The sequence below is a fragment of the Callorhinus ursinus genome, unplaced genomic scaffold (genome assembly GCF_003265705.2).
Source record: "Callorhinus ursinus isolate GAN/ISIS: 27379988/994484 unplaced genomic scaffold, GSC_fseal_2.0 scaffold2, whole genome shotgun sequence".
In the NCBI taxonomy this organism is placed as follows: Eukaryota; Metazoa; Chordata; class Mammalia; order Carnivora; family Otariidae; genus Callorhinus; species Callorhinus ursinus.
The window spans coordinates 58,910-77,145 of NW_027397064.1; the positions used below are offsets into that span (position 1 = coordinate 58,910).

The 18,236-nt window shown below is 51.7% G+C and overlaps 1 protein-coding gene across 1 annotated transcript in view; it reads left to right on the forward strand.

The window, feature by feature from the left end:
- The window catches only part of NDUFA10 (NADH:ubiquinone oxidoreductase subunit A10), a 53,882-nt gene that overhangs the window by 26,286 nt on the left and 9,360 nt on the right, over nucleotides 1–18,236 (forward strand). Inside the window, exon 9 of the mRNA XM_025888726.2 lies at nucleotides 1,282–1,390. Within this exon, the coding sequence (XP_025744511.2) occupies nucleotides 1,282–1,390 (109 nt within the window). The remainder of the gene's footprint in view (nucleotides 1–1,281; nucleotides 1,391–18,236) is intronic.

The following is an 18,236-nucleotide window of genomic DNA, read 5'->3' on the forward strand; positions in this document are numbered from 1 at the left end:
TACAAAGCTCTGTCTTCTGAACAACTTCCTGGGAGGGCTGAGAACGAGCCCTGCTCGTGGAGTACGTCCGTTGTAGCCAGTTGTGTGATCGTGGAGATACGGGAAGAGACGGTTCCCCGGGTGCATTTCCTCAGGTGCTATTTGTTGCCAGATTATCAGTCCATGTAGGAGTGACACAGTTTGTACTGGTGACAAGCAGGACGTGCCCATTCCTGCTCTCTGCCCTTGTTCAACCTGCCGCAGGTTCTCCATGCACCACGGTCCTCGGTGGGAGGGGCCTGAGGAGCACCGGCCCCGGATCGGATCGGGGCGTTCTGACTGTGGTCGTCTGCCCCGGCTGCCAGGGGGCACTGGCCTTGGGAACGTGGGTCTGGACTCATTTTATCACAAAGTAGCTGAAAGCCAGATGCATTTAAAGAACTTCTATTTGGACCATTATAAACAGAAAACTTCTTCTGCCATTATAACTCATTAATGGGAAAGTGGTCATTTAAAGTAATTATTTGCTTTGTTTTGAGCCCTTAAGAGAGGAGACTTTATTTAAATGTTTCTTTCAAAAAGCCCCAAAAATGCTTTTCATCTTCAAGTATAGTGGTCATATTCAGACTAAATTTAATTTGAAATAAGCAGTTATAGCACAGTATAAATATTTTAGTGTTCAGCAAAGTAAAATGGTGAAACAAGGAGCAGATCTGATAATTTGTATTTGTCGGTGCTGAGCGAGGCAGAGCGTGAGACCTTTCCAGGCGAGGGTGCGCCCGGCCGTCCTGTGTGGGCCTGCTCCACCCTGTGCTCCTGACTTCCCTGTGGCCCTTCTGCTCCTGGAATCTGCCCGGTAGGGCAGCAGGATGCTGTGTGGTAAATCTGGAGGGACTGGAGTTACTGGCTGCCTTTCCCTCAATAGTCATTGAATTTGCACGTTTACTGAGGGCTACCTAAGTGCCTGGCACCACTGTGGATGGTGTGGGGTGTGGTGTTTTATTGATGCTATTCTTGTGTGTAAAGCACAGTGTCTCCCAGACCTCATCCATTCCGGAAAGGTGGTCCTCTGTGATGGCTCAGGCTTTTGGAAGACTCTCCCTCAGGTTCTGAAGGTCACGTCAGAAAAGCAGCTGCACACAGACCTCATGGTCTTTAGGATGAAGGTTTGCGTCCAGAGGCTGCCTGGGGATGAAGGGCATTTATTTGGAGGCACTTTTTTAAAAAAAATCAGCTTTATAGCTTATTTTGTTATGTTTGTTTTGATGGTTTAGTGTGATCTCTATTTGTCTTATTTTGTAGGGTTCAGAATAAGCTGGAGGTGCTGAATTACACAACCGTTCCTATCTATCTCCCGGAAGTCACGATTGGAGCTCACCAGAGTGACCGTGTCTTCCAGAAATTCATAGAGGTGAGGTTTTGAAGCCAGGTGAGCTGTCTGCTGTGGGCCCCGTGACTGGCACCAAGGTCATGTCCCCAAAAAGTGGCTTTTGTTTTTTGCCTGTTTGTTTTAGTGAAAGAGCTTCCTTTTCATTGAAGTAATTCTCCCTTCTTCTCCTCACCGTTGGATCTAATGCTGGCGTAGCTCCTCCCTCAGCAGGGGAGACGTGTGGCAGGCGGCCTTCTTTGTCAGTGTGTTATCTTGATAGGGACATGCTGCCTGATCTCTAGCTCTCGTCTACATTTCTTCAATGTCAGATTGTACTCCTTATGGTATGTCCATGCATAAAGAATGGAGACGTGCATGTCTGCAGGAGGTCTGCAGAGCCGGTGGGAGAGCGCAGGGGTGGGGCGCGGAGCTGGGTCAGGATGACGCAGGGCTCAGGAGGTTCTGCCTGTGTTACTGGTCTTCTCTGATTTTCATACCTTTTTAGTGAATTATTTGTTTTCAGAGTTGTTTTTGGAGAGTCATTTCAGGCAAAATTCATGAACTTAGAGGACACTTATAAGTTGTGTTGTAGAAGCCAGCAGATGAGGGAGAGATTTCTCTGGGAATCCTGACATCAGTGCAAGACTAAGGGCACGATCCATTTCTACATCAGCTGTGGTTGGGTTTGTTATTGGCAGATGTGTGAAAGGATTATATTTAAATTAGATCACCAGGCTGAGCTGCCAACATTTAGATAAGTTTAAATCTTAAATTTTTTTGCATTGCTATAATTCTCTGATGCATGCAGGTTGCTTGAAGCACTGATTGGATGTCCGAGTAGATCCCATTGCTTGCTATCTTACTTGAGATACTTGGCATTTTTTTTAATAGAAGCTCTTCTGGTTGTTTTGGAAGTGATTGTATTCACTGTAGGGATTTGGGGAAGTACACAAAACCAGAGGCTGTCACTCAGCAGTCCCCACAGTTGGTATGTTTGGGGGTCTCTCCTGACAACTGTCGGCGTACAGGTGCGTGGCACTCTGCAGGACGGTGGTGGCGGCTGTGCTGTCCGGGGGCTGGGCTGGCTCCCCCCTGCCGCTGGTGCCTCGTTTGCACCGACTTCCTGCTGAGCCCCGTGTACAAGTGGCCTCATTTTGTTCTGTGTCATCACGACTCCCACCTCCGTCTAGGCAGCCACCATGGTGCTTGGATTGGCGCTCTGGCTTCCTCTGCCTTCCCCATGTCTAGTGAGCTTGCGTGCAAAACCCGTGGCCCACCCTTCCGGCCCTGCCACCGCTCCCACCGCTGGGGCCCCCGCCAGGCCGTGGGACACTGGCAATCTGGCTTCCAAGGAGCCTCCTTCCCCACCGCAGCCCCGAGGGCGTCCGCCGCCATCCCCCCGAAGTTGTTTGTTGGTCCAGAGCACCGATGCTGCGGGCTGTAAGGTGGCGCAGGCATGGAGGATTTAAAATCAGATAAATACTCAATTACCTAGTGAGAATTTTTTGCCCTTTTAAATTTTTAAAAAATTCATCTGATTCTGTCAGTGTGTCGATTTACTGATAATAGGTCTTTAACGTCTCTTACTTTTGGTGACCTCACTTTTAAACGAGCAAGCTTAGAGATTTTGGAGTCACTGATATGTGGTGATGATGAGTAATTTTTTCTAATGCTCTCTCGTTTATGAGTGGTGCTGGCTTTCCACTTGTGTTACTGATAAGGTTTCCTCTCTAAATGTATTCAGTTTTTCTAAATGTAAGCAAGGGATTTGGCGTGCCGCTGTGACCTGAGTGGGGAGGGGCCTCAGATGAGTTGAGTGGCTGAGCTCTGCTCGCTGCAGGTTCTGTGGGCTCCAGGCCCTTTCATCTGGTCCTCCCACACCTTCACGGCCTTTGTTCATCAGTGCAGTTACTCTTTCCACTGAACACTTTGTGAGAGCGCGCCAGGGGCCACACTTGTCCTGGACACTGGGGACATGGCTGCCCTCATGGGGTGTACATCAGAGTAGAAGGAAACAGTAAAACAGAGAATGTGTTAGATGATGGTGACAGGTGCTATGGAGACAATTCAGTCCCCAGAAGAAGGTAGGGCAGAGCCTGATGAGGTGGGGGCTGGATTTGGAAAGCCTGAGTCATGCTCCCGGAGCCCTGGAGAGCTGTGGGAGGTGAGGGGAGCCAGTGGGGTACGGTGGGGAAGGGCCCGGGTGGGGAGACGGGCAGGGGTGGAGGTGAGGCGTGGCATTTCCAGCACATTGCAGACACAGGGAGGAGGCCTCCTGGGCCGGTGTGAGGTCTCTGCAGCAATGGAGGGGAGGGTGTGTGTGACATACTTCGTAACGGGAACATTCTGGTTTCTAACCCGACATTGGATTGAATAGGGGCATGCATAGAGGCTGGGAGGCCAGTTAAGAGGCTTAATAGGAATGTAGGCCAAGGGGTAGTATGAGCTTGGACCATGATGGTCATCACAGAAGGTTCAAGAAGTGGTCAGATTATGGGTACAACCGACGGAGTCTGTTGAAACTTCTTGGAAGAGAGGAGAAAGTAAGCTCTTTGCGGGGTTTTGGCTTCGGGAACCAGAACTCGAGTTGGAACTGGCGGGTGTTGCAAGACGTAGAAATACAGGTTTCGGGGAAGGGTGAAGAATTCGACGGACCTGTTTGAGATGCTTATGATACCCACAAAGAGGTGTTGAGCAGGTGGTTACACGTGGTGAGCTGGGGTTTGCAGACAGGAGGGAGTTGTCAGCGTGTGACCAATGTTTGGCGTCACGGTGCGGGTTGAGGTCACCGGTGGCGAGGACAGGTAGGGAAAGGAAGAGCGTGAGGGCAAGAGGTTGAGGGACAGCGGAGAAGCAGACCACGGTGCTGTCTTCCGGGAGCGTGCCCTCGCGTGTCTGCTTATTTCAGTCATTGCATTTACAAGTGGGGGATTGGTGGTACCTACAGGAATTTCTTCTCTTGGTGGATGGCTGTTAGTGAAGTGTAGTTTTGTATATATTTCTTTGTGTATAAGCAGGAAAGAGTGAGCCGGATTGTCCCAAGAGAGTAGGACTGGCCCCCAGAGCACGTGAGACTCTCATCATCCTGCAAGGGATTGGGTGGGGGCCGTGCCCTGCCGTCGAGAACAGGTGGGGCTTGTGCAGCAGCCCAGGCAAGACCAGGTATGGCTCCTCCGTGGTGGAACAGCCTGCCACGCCATGGAGGGTGTTCTTGCAGTGGGTGGGACCTCCAGGCGGCCCTGCTCAGAGCAGGTAAACTCCCAGCTGAGCCCCAGGCCCAGCCATCGTAATGGACACACAGGGACTGTTAGAATTACCTCTGTATGGAAAGTGGACATTTAAAAGTCCCAGTATGTGAGAAGGAAAACAGGGGCATGCTGGCAAGTCATGACAGCTCTGTTTTCCCCTAATCTTTATACTGCCTTTTCTTCCCCTTGCCTTGATGGGTCTCCAGTTCATGGGCGAGTAGAAGGTGCGGCGGTGGCTGTCCCTGTCTGCTTCCTGCTCTCATGGAGGACGTGCTCAGTAATTCACCAGCAGGGGTTATGTTTGCTGTGGATTAACGTAGATGCTCTTTCTTAAGAACTTAAGGAAGTTGCATTTTATTATTAGTTGAATTTCGGTCACGTGTGGGTATTGAGTTTTATCACGTGTCTGCCCTGGATGATTATTTTTTCTCCTTTTTCTGTTCACGTCAGTTATATTGATTGATTTTCTAATGTGAGACCAACCTTGGTTTTGTGAAGTAAGTCCCACTTTTGTGTGTATTATCCTCTTTGTGTGCAGCTGAACCTAATTCACATTTTTAAAAATTTTTTTATATTTATTTTATTTTATTTTTTTAAAGATTTTATTTGACAGAGAGAAAGCAGGAGAGCATGAGCAGTGGGAGCGGCAGAGGGAGAGGGAGAAGCAGACCCCCTGCCGAGCAGGGAGCCCGATGTGGGGCTCGGTCCCAGGACCCCAGGATCACGACCTGAGCCGAAGGCAGTCGCTTAACCAACTGAGCCACCCAGGCGCCCCTAATTCACATTTTTAATTTAGGACTTTTATACCTATATTGTTGAGAGACTGGATGATAATTTCCCTTTCTTCTGACACGCTCCTGAGAGTGATCGTATTGTCTGCATCGTGCTGACATCGGCACTCCGTTGAGAGGGTACCGTCATTTCTACTCTCTGGAGAGTTTGTGCAAGACGAGCATCACGTCATCCTTCAGTGTGACTAGGATTGACTGGTGGGGCTCCACTGGAATATTCTCCACTCTGGATTCAGTTTCTTTAATAGACGTGAACTATTCAGTATTCTGTTCCTCTTTGGGAAAGTCGTATTTATCAAGGCATTTTCTGCCCCCATTGCATTTAAATTTTCTAGTTTCTTGCATGGAGTTGTTTAAAATGTCCTCTTTTGTGCTTTTAACTCGGTCAGGCCTGAGGGTGCCCATCGTCCCCGTCTTCATCCGAGTGGCTGGTCCTGGTGCTGCCCTTCTCCTCTGTTCTCGGAAGGGGCTTGTCGTTCAGGGACCTAACGGGTGTCACGTATGTTACACATTCTGGTGCACTGATGACTGTTCTTTATTTTTTCTCTTTGCTGTTTTTCAGACTTTTTGAGATGAATAAGGACATCGTTGATTTTTCACCCTGTCTTGCTCTTGAACAGATGCGTTTCAGGCTGGACATGTTGCCCTCTGGATTTGGCTTGATCTCCTAAGTCTTGATGTTGGGTTTTCCTTATTCAACTCAGAATATTTTCTAATTTTAATCTGATTTCTGTTCTGACCAATATGCTCATTTGAATTATACTGGATAACTTAAAAGCAGTTGGGATCTTTCTAATGACCTTTTTGTTAACTGATTTCTGGCTTAATTCTACTCTAATCACAAACATACTTTGTATAGTTTCAGTCCTTGGATGTGTTTGAGACTTACTTTTTGGATCAGCATTTGGTCAACATGGTGACATTTTGGGGTCGTGGAGGAGAGCGCCCCTTCCTCTGTGCTGTGTGGCGTTCTGCTGGAGTCTCGAGGTGACATATGTCGTGGTGTGGCCCACGTCGCCTTCCTCCATGCTGGTCTGGGTCTCCTGTGGGTCTGCTGTGCAGCCTCTGTGCAAGTCCCCCGCTGTTGGTGGACTGGTTCCTTCCCGTGGTTCTGCGCGGTTGTGCTTCGCACACGCCGAGGCCATGTGTGTAGATGGAGCGCTGCTCTATGTGCCCCGAAGCCTCCCTTGTTGTGGGCGGCGCTTGTCCCCAAAGTCTGCTTTCTTCACTGCCAGTGCGGCGCCTTCTGCTGTCTTCCCTGGGCGGCCTTCCCGCATGGCTGTGTGTCCGGCAGGCGCTGTGCACCCTGAAATGCTTGTGCCTCGCATTTCATCCCGTCTGCATACTGGGACTGTCTCTCTGTCCACATGCATTGCAGCTGCTGATGGGCTTGTGTCTGAGTAGCTCCTCCTCCTCAGTGTTTTGTGTGTTTCTGCTGTCTCTGTTTTTTCCCTTCTGGCCCTCTTTTGGATTAGGGGGTTTTTGTTGTCATTCTGCTTCCTCCCTCTGTTCGCTTCCTAGCTGTCATTCTCTTAATAGTTTTTAATAGCCAGTCTGGTAATTAAATATCCATCCTTGATGTATCGAAGTCCACGGTGAGCTAGGTCTCTAGTTCCGGAACAGGGGTCTCGGGGCTTTTTCCTCTATTTGCCCAGCTCTTGTCTTGTGTGCTGTTTTTGTCGTCTGTCTCACTCCCCCGAGCACTGTGGGCCCTGGAGACACGATGCTCATCATTGTCTGTGGTCGGTGCCCCCGCAGCTTTGTCCAGGGCTCCCCTGTACCCACCCCGTCCCCCTGCTGTCTGTGCTCTCACTCCACAGCCTGAAGAATCCTGGCTGACAGAAAAGTTTCTTCTTAAATGGTTTTCATGATCCTCGTTTTATCTGTTTTTTACTTTGGAATGTTTCAAATTTACAAAATTAACAAGAATAGAAAAATAACATTGGCTGAACCATCGTGAGCGCTCAGGATGCCCTCTTAGCTGCAGTCAGTGCAGAGGTGGTTCTCAGCGTGGGGTGCCTGCACCAGCCCCCCGCCCCCGGCCCTCGTGGGGACGCAGGCTCTCGTGCCCCAGGCCAGGCCTCCCGCGCAGACCTGCTGGGGGTGGGGCCCAGGATCTGTTTGAAGGAGAGAACCATGGCTTTAAGGTGTCCTTCTTGCAGATGGACCTTCTCCTTCACAACCGCAGTGTAGCTGTCAAGGCCAGGAGGTTCACGTTCATATGTTCCTAACTCTACTCCGTAGACCCTTCAAGGTCCCCCGTTGTCCCAGAGATGCTCTGTAGAGCGGAAAGACCTGGTGCAGGAGAACTTCTGAGGAGGGCAGGACGGGCAGTGTTTGAAGGTCCCTCCGTTTGGTGTTGTTTGCTCTTTGCCCACGACTAGGCTTCAGCTGTCTGCCTTTTGTAGGAGCCTCATGGAATTGACCGTGTCTTCTCAGCCCAGGGCTCCCCTGGGTCCCCTCACGGGTCGTGCCGATTTTGATCGCTTGGCAGAGGTGCTGTCTTCACTGTCAGTTGCTCTCTTACTTCTTGTAATTTATATATTTTCAGGGGAAAGTACTTTGAAACTTGTGCATTTCCTCATCAGACTTTCACCCAGTGGCTCAGTTATTACTGTGACGGTCGCCAAACTGTCGCCTTCCTAGTTCTGTCAGCGCCCCTCCGGTACCGCTTTGTCTCGCTGTAAGCGAGTGCTCTCTCTTGTCCCTGGACATCCACTTACTCGGTTGTGTCGCTGCGGACTCCCAGGGTCGCCTCTTTGGCCCATACGCCTCTGTTGGCCTCTGGCACCTGGGTGCTGGCGACCGAGCTCGCAGCAGCACCATCTGCCCCGGGGTAGCACAGCAGGGTCCGGCCTCCTCGTTCCCCACTTGTAGGCTTCTCACAGGGCGAGAGGTGTGGTGCCCACGGCCTCGGGGTATGTGCTCCCGGAGGTCACCGGCGTGTGACCTGTTGCACACACGCTCATGTGTCACGGTGAGCACCTACGTCCCAGCCCCTGCATGTGCATCTCTACTTTTGTCTCTTCTCTGCTTGGGGTCCCTAACATGCTTTGGCTGACATTTGTCTCAGTTTCCAAAAAGACTTGCTGGAACCTCTCCAGTGTGGCCTGCACTCCTCTCCGAGCGCTCCCCTTCTTGGGCCCCCAGTCGGTCCTCTGGGCCTTTGTGCACATTCTGTGAGCAGGTGCTCTTCCGTGTGGTTTCCGTCCTGTCTCTCCGTGAGCTTCAGCCGGGCATGTTCTTTTCATGGGGCTTCCAAGGCACTAGTCTTCCCAGCTCTTTCTCATCTGCTCCTAGACCTGCCTTTCCTTTTTTCTGTGTTTAATTGTTTTTTTTTTTTTTTTAAAGATTTTATTTTTATTTATTCGAGAGAGAGAGAGAATGAGAGACAGAGAGCACGAGAGGGAAGAGGGTCAGAGGGAGAAGCAGACACCCTGCTGAACAGGGAGCCCGATGTGGGACTCGATCCTGGGACTCCAGGATCATGACCTGAGCCGAAGCAGTTGCTTAACCGACTGAGCCACCCAGGCGCACTCTGTGTTTAATTGTAATCCTAGCCTGTTCGATTCTAGAATTTCCATTTTTTATTATGTCGAGTTATTTGCTGAAATTATTTTGTCCCCTGATTCCTGAGCACATTCGTCACAAAGTTATCTGGTAGCCGCACTGTCTGGACCTCTTTTCGATCCGTTTAAATTGCCTGGCTCTCCCCGGCTCCTTTCACGGTTGGTCATTCTGGCCTGTTTTTCCGTGTGCCTTGTTTTCTTTCCTTTAAGTGCCAGTCATCGTAAAGATGGCTGGACGCTCTGGATGGCATTCTCTTACCTTGAGAGGACGCAGGCGCTGTCTCCTGGCAGCACTGAACTTTGGGCAGGTTGCTGGAGGCCATCCCCAGACCAAGCCACCTGATGCCCAGCGTAGGTTTGTGAGGTCCGCTGGGCTTGCCCTTTGCGCTTCCTGAGGAGGGCGAGCTCCGTGGGGCCCTGCCCTGGGGTGGGTCCTGGCCTGGCCCCCTGTCTCCAGCGGCCCTTCACCTGTGGGTCTTTGGGCTCCCAATTATCCCTGCAGGAGTGGATGGGTCTTGGGGAGGGGGGCCTTGCAGGGACCAGGCAGCCCGTCTCTTCTGCCTTCTGGGACCTGGGACCTCCCTGCCTTAGTGCCTTTGCACAGGTGCTTTCCACACGGTGCCCATCTCTCCTCGTGGCTCAGGAGGGGCGCGTCTTCTGCATCGGTCCCCCAGGAGCTGAGTATGTTAGCCATTTTAACCACAGGCATGCTGGGGGGATTTGGCAGTTTTCCATCATTATTGTGTTCCACGTGTTAATGTCTTATTTTTAATTTGTGAGTATTAAGATAATCTATTCTATTGGACTTATAATTTTAGTTAAATGCTTAGAAATGCTGAAATTTTTAATTAATCTTTAAAAATTTCTAAGCATTAAAAGAATTTTAAAAACATGTAAGCATTTTAAAGAAGCACTTTTAGCACAGTGTTAGATTTGCAGAGAAGTTGTGAAGCTGCTGGAGAGTTCTCGTGTACCCCGCACCCCGTTTCCCATGCTGACGTCTTATGTGAGTGTGGTGTATTGTGGCAGGGGACGGACCTGCGTCTGTCCAGTACTGTTCACTAGAGTCCATACCATATTTGATGTCTTGTGTCTCCCTAATGCCTTGTTTCTGTTCCAGGACCCCATCCAGGGACCACAGGACTGAGTTGTCATGTCTCCAAAAGCTCTGTTTGGCTGTGGCCGTCACATTTCCTTGTGTTTAGTCTTTATGACAGTTTTAAAGAGGACGGTCAGGTATTTTATAGGCTGTCCCTCAGGTGGGGTTCGTCTGACGTTTTTCTCAGGATTAGCCTGTTTTTGTTTTCAGAGAGGTGAAGCCCCGTTCCTGTCACATCATGGACCGCACACACACCACGTCACTGCTGGTGTCGGCCTTGACCCCCGGCCGCAGCCGGGCAGGTGCTGCTCCCTTTGCAGGAAGTGACCGTGCGTACCACAGGCTTTATAGGTGCCCGCTGAGTGGGAATTGTGTGAACCTTTAGAGGAATGCTCATGTTTCTAAAGGAAACTCAGTTGTTTGATATTTAAAAAAATGATAAATTGAAATTAGAATGTAAATAACAGTGACCATTTGTCCTCATTCGCAGAGTGTTCTGTTTGGACATCCGTTGTTACCACGTGTCCCTCTGGAGAGCACGTGGTGGGGAATATAGTGGTGAGTGACACGAAGCCCTTGGGCTGATCTCACACGCAGCTGCTGCGGGGCTGGAGAGATCTGTGGCTCCCAGAAAAGGGGTTCCTGGCCAGAAAAGGGATGCGGAGCTCCCATCTAGAAATGCTCGAGGAGGCCGCAGGTACGGCTGGTCTGCCTCCGAGACACCTGACACGCTGGTTGGTTTCCTGCTGGCAGACAAGTGAGCGGTGTGGGGACGTTCCAAAGAATCATTTCTTTCAAGAGGAGGAATTGTTTGGTGTTGGAGCGGAGGCCATTCTGTGGCTGTTTCCTGGAACAGGTGGGATGGTGGGCGCCCTTACGGCGTGGACCCTCAGAAAACGACTCTCCTGCTAGGCTCTTTCTCATTTTCTAGGAAAAAAAAATATTTTTAACGTTGAAAATGTGTTTTAGTCAGACTCCACCAACAGCATGAAAAGTTTCTATAAACCTGACTCACGTAATAAAGGTAATAAAATTACTAAAGCCACACCTCATAATTTCACGAGGAACTTAAAATGTATTTGCAGTGTGCTTACATAGACACTTAGGAAACAGGAGGGTGGTGCTCTGCCGATTGTAATACATCCATGACGTATTCATATTTTATAGTAGACCATGAACTTGCTGGTACTTGTGGTTCAGAATTATTGGAGAGCACTTCTGATTCTTGGAAGCAGGAGCAGTGTGCTGACCTTTTTTTAATTAAGTGTTATAGTCTCCCTTTCTCTTTTAGGATGTTTCTGCTCTTTCTGCCTTTGCTCTTTTGGGTCAGGGTTTAAATTTCTTTTTTACTTACACCAGCACTTTCTGAATCTTGTGGATGGGATACTATTTCTTATATTTTTCAACGGCTTCTTTTTCTTTAAGCATCTCAAGTATAGTTCCTTCGTCCTGCATCTGGTAATACCAGGTTTGGAGGACCTTCGGACTGCGTCATTTATTGTTTCCTCTAATTCTTACCTATGGGGGCTTCTTCCCTTCTGTGTTCTAGAGACTCTGGACACTAAGTTCTTGCTTTGTGGGCCTCTCTCCGTGGGCACTTAGTGAGAGTCCCTCCTAAATACAGGATGCCCAGTTAAGTTTGAATTGGGAGAAACAATGATGCTCTTTTGGTGTGAGTATGCCCCTGACATTTCATGCACCGGGGCATCCAACGCTCTTTGGTAGCTCTGGCCCTTCCCACTCCTGTAAGGGCAGTTTGCTGCTGCCAGCCCCGAGACTCCTGACCAGCAGGGGCCCCGGGCCCCCGACGTGGTGAGACTGGAACCCCCACCCCCGTGCGAGGACAGACCGTGGCCGCGGGTTCCCCAGATGGCAGCTGAGGTCGCCTTGCAGGGTGGGGGCTCCCTTCCCTTCTGCCTTCCACGGAGGGTGCTGCCCTCCAGGAGCTGTGCTTCGGGAAGGAAGCCCCTCCCTGTGCCCCACCTCGCACAGACTGGCAGCTTTGCCTTCCGTCTCCGGGCAGCTCTTCCCACGTCCCCAGGGCCATGGAGGCTTCAGCTCGCCACTCTGGTTTTCAACCTGCTCTTCATTTCTAGCCCCTTGTGATTTCTTGCAGAGCTCAGCAATGCATTTAAAAGCATTTCTAGAGGTTTTATATCAAGGGCTTTTTCAGGGCTTTGGGGCTGTTATTTTGCTGGAAAGGGAAAGCATGCCCTAGCAGGGCATGATCAGAGGGGGCTGTGGGGAGTGCCGTGAAGCCTGGGTTGACGTTTTCATGAGGCTGTAAGCCAGTGCGCTGTTTTGAGAGAGAGAGCATCTGAATTATGTGCGGGAAGGATTGCTCTGCTTGCCAGGTTGGATTCTGAGGGTGGGGGCAGAGAAACGGAGGGTGTTTGGGGAGTCTGCGTGAGAGACTGGGGGGTGGGGAACATGGCTGTGACCCCCGGGGCAAGCCACGTTCCCTTATCCAAGAGCCCCTGTATACAGTGCCAGTGTTGCCCTTTCCCCAGAGTCAGATCTGTTCTTATGTTCAGGTTTACAGCTAAATAAGCAATTGTGGAAGGTTCCAACAGGAGGGTGCTCAAGGGAGGGACGCAGCTGCAGGGGTGGGGACGGGTGCCTCGGCCGGTGCTGGGCGTACTGTTGGTCTCACTGCTTTCCTTCTAGACCTGTGGTGGGTACAGGGCGGGGAGCAAGTGTAGACACACTAGAAACTGTACTCTGAAGTGGACGGGTTGTGAGGTGCGAGCTGGGCTGACGGATCACGGGGGTTTGTAAGAGCAGAAGCTGCTTGTTCGGACGGTGGCTTTCATTGTGGGGCCTCAGGCACACTTAATCATGGACATCCATTATTGACCCTATGTTCACTGAATTCACTGATGAACTGGATGAACCCAGAAAGGGTGGCTCGCTAGAGAACTTTCCAGCGGACAGCCTGACACCCCAGACGCCTGTCCACCCTGTCTGCATGCTGGAGTGGCGCTGTGCTCTAACCCGCGTGTCGGCCACGTCCTGGTTGTCAGTGGCACTCCCCGCAGTGGCCATCCCAGGCTTATAGAGTATGAGGACCGCTGGGAACACAAGGCACCGCCCCCACCCCCAGCCTTTTACATCTGCCCCCGTGCTTTATTTCAGCAGCCCACCCGGAGCGGTACAGCCCAGGCCTCCTTGTCAGAGAAAGACTCCGCCGCTTTCATGACATTTAATTAGATTCTGCAGTGACAGTGACAGGTGCCGTCAGCATAGCTGTTTGAACCGACTGCTGACCCATTCGACGCGGGGGGCTTGGTGGGGAGCAGAAGTGCCGGGGCCACCAGAGCAGCTGCCCCTTCCCCCCCCACCCCACCCCCGTGTGCCAGCCTGGGGCCTGGGCCTGGGCCGGTGGGCCGGTGGGCCGGTGGGCCGGTGGGACGGTGGGACGGTGGGTGGGCAGGCTTTCCTCCCGCACACTGTGCCGGAGCTGCCGCAGGAGGGGGAGGGAGGGGTGGGTGAAGCGAGCGAAGCAGAGGAGCTCCCAGAGCCCGCAGGCCCTGCCGCCCCCAGTCCCTGCGGCTGCCAGCACGGCTCCTGTTTACATGCCACGGGCAGGTCAGGGCAGTGCAGACTGCTGGACCTTGAAGGGAGAGTTTGGATAGAGTGGTAGAAATAGGCTTTCCCATATTTGTTTGGGCCGTTGTTTTATTTTGAAAGGCTGAGACGTTCTCAGTCCGTTTATAGGCCAAAGGACGAGAGCCCGTAGGAAGTGAGGGAGAAGGTGCAGGAGGGCCAGAGGTTGCGGGGGCCTGGAACGGATCCCGGGCGCGCCAGGCGGGTGTGGCCGCCCCCGGAGGAGTGGCACAGAGTTCCCACAGGGCCGGCCCACTCCTGCGGGAGGAGCCACCGAGAGGGGGAGCGGAGCCCCACTCCATTAGACCAGGGTGGAGCAGGCTCTTGTTGCGTCAGAGACACGCCCTGCTGGTAGAGAACCTGCCGGCGGGGGAGCGAGGGGCCCAGCAGGCTCAGGCCAGCGCCCGGCCTGTACGTGGGCTGCTGGTCCCCCAGTCTCTTGTCCCTGAGGGAACCTCACTGGCACTCCTTCCAGCCGCAGGGGTAGAGGGTAGATTGTAGCTGTTTGACTTCCTGCAGTTACATTTGCGTGCGTGTTTAGCATGGTGTCCACACGTGATGTGATAGCTGAGGAGTCTCTGGGGATAGTTTCCCAGAAGGCGTCTTGACGAGCTGTTACAGGTAACACTCTGCAGCTACGGAACATTCCTGGTGTCACATTTGCACGGTGGTTTGTGTCCCTGTGGATCCTGTCGCCTGTGTGGCTTCTCTTGGAAGCCAGTCAGTGGGGACGACAGGAGGGCAGTGCTCACCCCCCCACACAGTGGCCGTGGAGGTGACCCCCATAGACTCTGGACCCCTGCCCCATAGCTGGCCTGCCTCAGTGTGTTCGGAGGGGTCAGCTTGAAGGAAAGCAGGCCCGTGGTGGCCAGCTGTGTCCGGCTGCCTGTTTTGGGTCCCCCAGCCTGAGCCTCGCTGCCCACCTGAGCTGAGGGAGACCCTTGGGGTGAACATTCCCACTTCCTCCCATGGCTGGGCAGACTCTGTGGCACCAGGGCCCGCGTCTGGGCGGTGTCCAGGTCACGGGATTCGTTTTGCTTCTTGGGGTTTTGTGATTTTTACTTTTGCTTGTCCTCATAGAATCTGAGGTGCCATTTGTCCTTGGGCACAGCAGTCTTACACCCCTAGAAGTGGCCTGTGTCTCGGGAGCTGATGGACTGAGGGTTCAGCTCTGTGTTTCCTTCCTGCTCTGACGGCCTGGTGTCAGGCACCCAGTTTCCCACTCAGCACCGAGGATGGAGTTTGTGCAGCCTGTGTGTGGCAGGGCCGCCGCTCACTGCAGAGCAGCCCGTCGCCAGGAGCTCTCCTGGGCCAGTTGTCCATCTGGTGCCCCTTCGCTGCACAGCCAGTGCAGATACCATGCGGAGAACTCAGGGACAGACCCAGTTCCTGTGCCCTGCAGGCTTGCCAACCAGTGGGAACCACACACACGTGAGCATAGCACATGCTGTAGTTCCCAAATTCATGGTGGGGTTCAAGTGTCAGATGTCAAGAATCTCGAGATTTACAGGATGATGGTTTGCCAAGTAGAAGAGGGGCCTGGGGTCCCTTTCCAAATAGAAGAGGGGCCTCCCCCCTGTTTTGGGGGAGAAGGAGCAACATTTGTGAAGGCTGGAGGCAGGGTGGCTGGTTTGGGGGTAGCGAGTCATGTATTATGTGAAAGCAAAGGAGAAGAGGTAGAAAGGACTTTTATCAGTCCTAAATCTATGATGATCTGTGGGCTTTATTTGGGATTACTCATTGATTACAAGAAATCCTCTGAGGTGAAGCAGTGGGGCCCAGAGGTTAGTTAGCTCAGGGTAGCACCCTAATGAGGGAAGATGTGGAGGACAGAAGTTCGGGGTGATGGTTCGGAAGACGTTGTCCTGGCCGGTGAGGGCTTTCCGTTGGCAAGTAGCAGGTACGCAGCACGGGCTAGATTCTTGGAGGGCCTTGATGCCCTCGTGCTGGTTGGCAGTAAGAAGGAGAGGACCTCTGGAGGGGTGGCTAGGATGGAGGGGGGTGCATAGGACAAGGGGGGCCTGGGGCAGGGATGAGAGTAGAGAGGCAGGGCTGACGGGGAAGCTGTGCCCAAGGACAGCCAATTTCGAGTGTTGGTGTATGGGCCTCAAGCTGCTGCCACAGGAAGGCCGGGTTATTCTTTCCAAGTGTGAGTGAGCCGCCAGGCGCAGAGAGGCTGTCTGAGCTGGAGGCCAGAACGTTCCCTGGAGGGCACATATACCCGGGCTCCAGCCCGTTGCAGCCCCTTGTGCACAGCAGCAGAGGGCTTGCTGGGGCGGACGCCGTGCGCACCTGGGTGCGGGGTCCGTGCGTGACAGCGTGGGGGTGAGCATTTCCTGCTTAGCTGTGTTGGTGACCTAAGGGTGCAGACGAGTGAAGCCAGACCTTTTCAGGACAGAAGGGATCTAAGATTCCATGTGAATAGGATTTGTAAATTTTGGTTTTGTGTTGTTGATCCTGTGACCTGGGTGTTTGTTCCGCTCTCTCGCTGCTCTGGCCGGAGTCAGGGTGGCTTTCATGCGCCCATCATGCTCCAGGTGACTGCCTGGGCAGTCTTAGGTTTCTCCCGAAGGGACGTTTGCAGAGGGACACGAGTGTCTGGAGTCTCAGAATATCTATCCATACGTTTCCCATTCACTCGGCCCCTATTCTGTTGTTGGAATGGACCTGTGAACACTCCCGTGAATGCTGATGTGTACATAGCAGCCTGCTAATTTTTTCAGTCATTTTTCAAACACTGTATTTATTGGGTCACTTTTTATTTCTGTGCAGTCCTGTGAATTGGTTTCTGCTTTAGCGATTCGGTGTCTTTTCAATTTAGGGAGGCCAGATGCTATTAAGATACTGTGCTCCCTCCACAAATCCGATTGTGTCCGAGACAGTTGCCAGGACGACAGAGTCTTCGCTTTCTCTCCTGCTATTTTTATTTCTTTACTATCGCAAGTTGTTTTTGTCTCAGCACCAAGTTAGCATCGTCTAGAATAGCGATGCCTCCTAGCTGGGATATGTTAACGCCGTGTGCTCTTGCCTCTGTGGGGTTCACTTGGATAAAGACAGACTCGCAGTAAACAGGAAGCCTCGGGGTCAGTTGACCTTAGCCTGCTGACGGAGAAAGCTTCCTAGATTCCTCTTGACGTTCAGGCCTCAGAACTTAATTTGGTACCTGTTTTTTGTGTTAAATTACGGATTCTCCGTTTAGAAGTTGTTCAGTTGAGTGTGAGAGGAAATGCATGGGGTCTGTAGTTGTCCTTCGCTCGCGGGCCTGGAGGACATGCTCATGTATGCTGCTTCTGCAGCTCTTTGCGGAGCGCAGGACTGAGACTCATCGGTCCGCGTTCCCCGTTGTTTAGCTTCCTGCGTGTGGAAGATAACATGCATCCCCTGGGCAGGAAAGTTAGTGTAAAACATGGACTTCTCACCGGGTGCTCTGGGTTGAGTGTGGTTGCGGATTATCACGTGCTGTCTGGGGCTCTGCTGGTGCCAAGTCACAGGGTGACGTCCTCGCAAACAACCTGACAAACCACGGGTGCCCGGATTTTGCGGTGTGCGCCCTCAGTTCTTCTGTTTGAGAATTTCTAGAAAGAATACTGTTTTCAGGTATTTAAACAAGGGCTTGAGTTATGAGCTTTTCCACTCACAGCTAATATGAGTCATTTAAAGTATACGATACTGTAATACTTATGGCAATGGATTTGGCAGCTAAATATGGATGTATTTGTAACAAACCGTGGTGTTTGTGCTAAAAATAGAAGATACTTATTCTTAAAAAGATGGCTTTTGAAAATTGTCCTTGATAAAACAAGATTGGGGGGTTGATTTCAGAGTTTTTAGACTTGATTTATGCTTAGCAGTAATGGAAAATCGGGGAAATAGTGTATCAAAGAAGTGACTTTACTAAAAAATTTCTATAATGCTCTTTAAAATTAATGAAAAATTCTTAGGGCTCATTAGCATTTATATGCAATAATGGATAACAGAAGTTGGAAGTTGGAATCCCCAAGTCACTCCAAACTTCCTTAGCCGTTTGAGCTCCTCAGAGCATCTGGAAAGAGCAGAGTCTGTTGTACCTGATACAACCCACTTCCTACCCCCAGTGGGGTGAAACAGATCCAAAACAGGAAGGGTTTCATTTGACCCTTTTTAAAAAACTCACCTTTTTACAGTCCCATAACAGAGGACTTGATGCTGGAATTAACACATCTATTTTAGTTCTCCAGGAGAACTCAGCTAAGGAACTGTGAGCTCCCGTGAGCACCCCTGACACGCCTGCCTGGAGCCAGAAGTTCTCCAACGGGACTTTGCAGTCAACCTGAAAGGGGGTTGGAGACCCTGAGAGCCCACCCCCCAGGCCAGCGTGGAGTGGGGGCCGGGCCCTGAACACGCCAGGCACCTCACAGCTAGAAACTGGAGAGCAGAGGTCCAGACATAACGGACCGGGGGGGGCAAACGGAACACTGGGGGGAAGGCATGGAATTCAGTAAAAATGAAGGCAGCGTGCAGGTGAGACAGACAAAGCTATTACGTCATTTCCCAAAGTTACCTCACACTAGGTATTGCGGTTTAATTTTACTAATC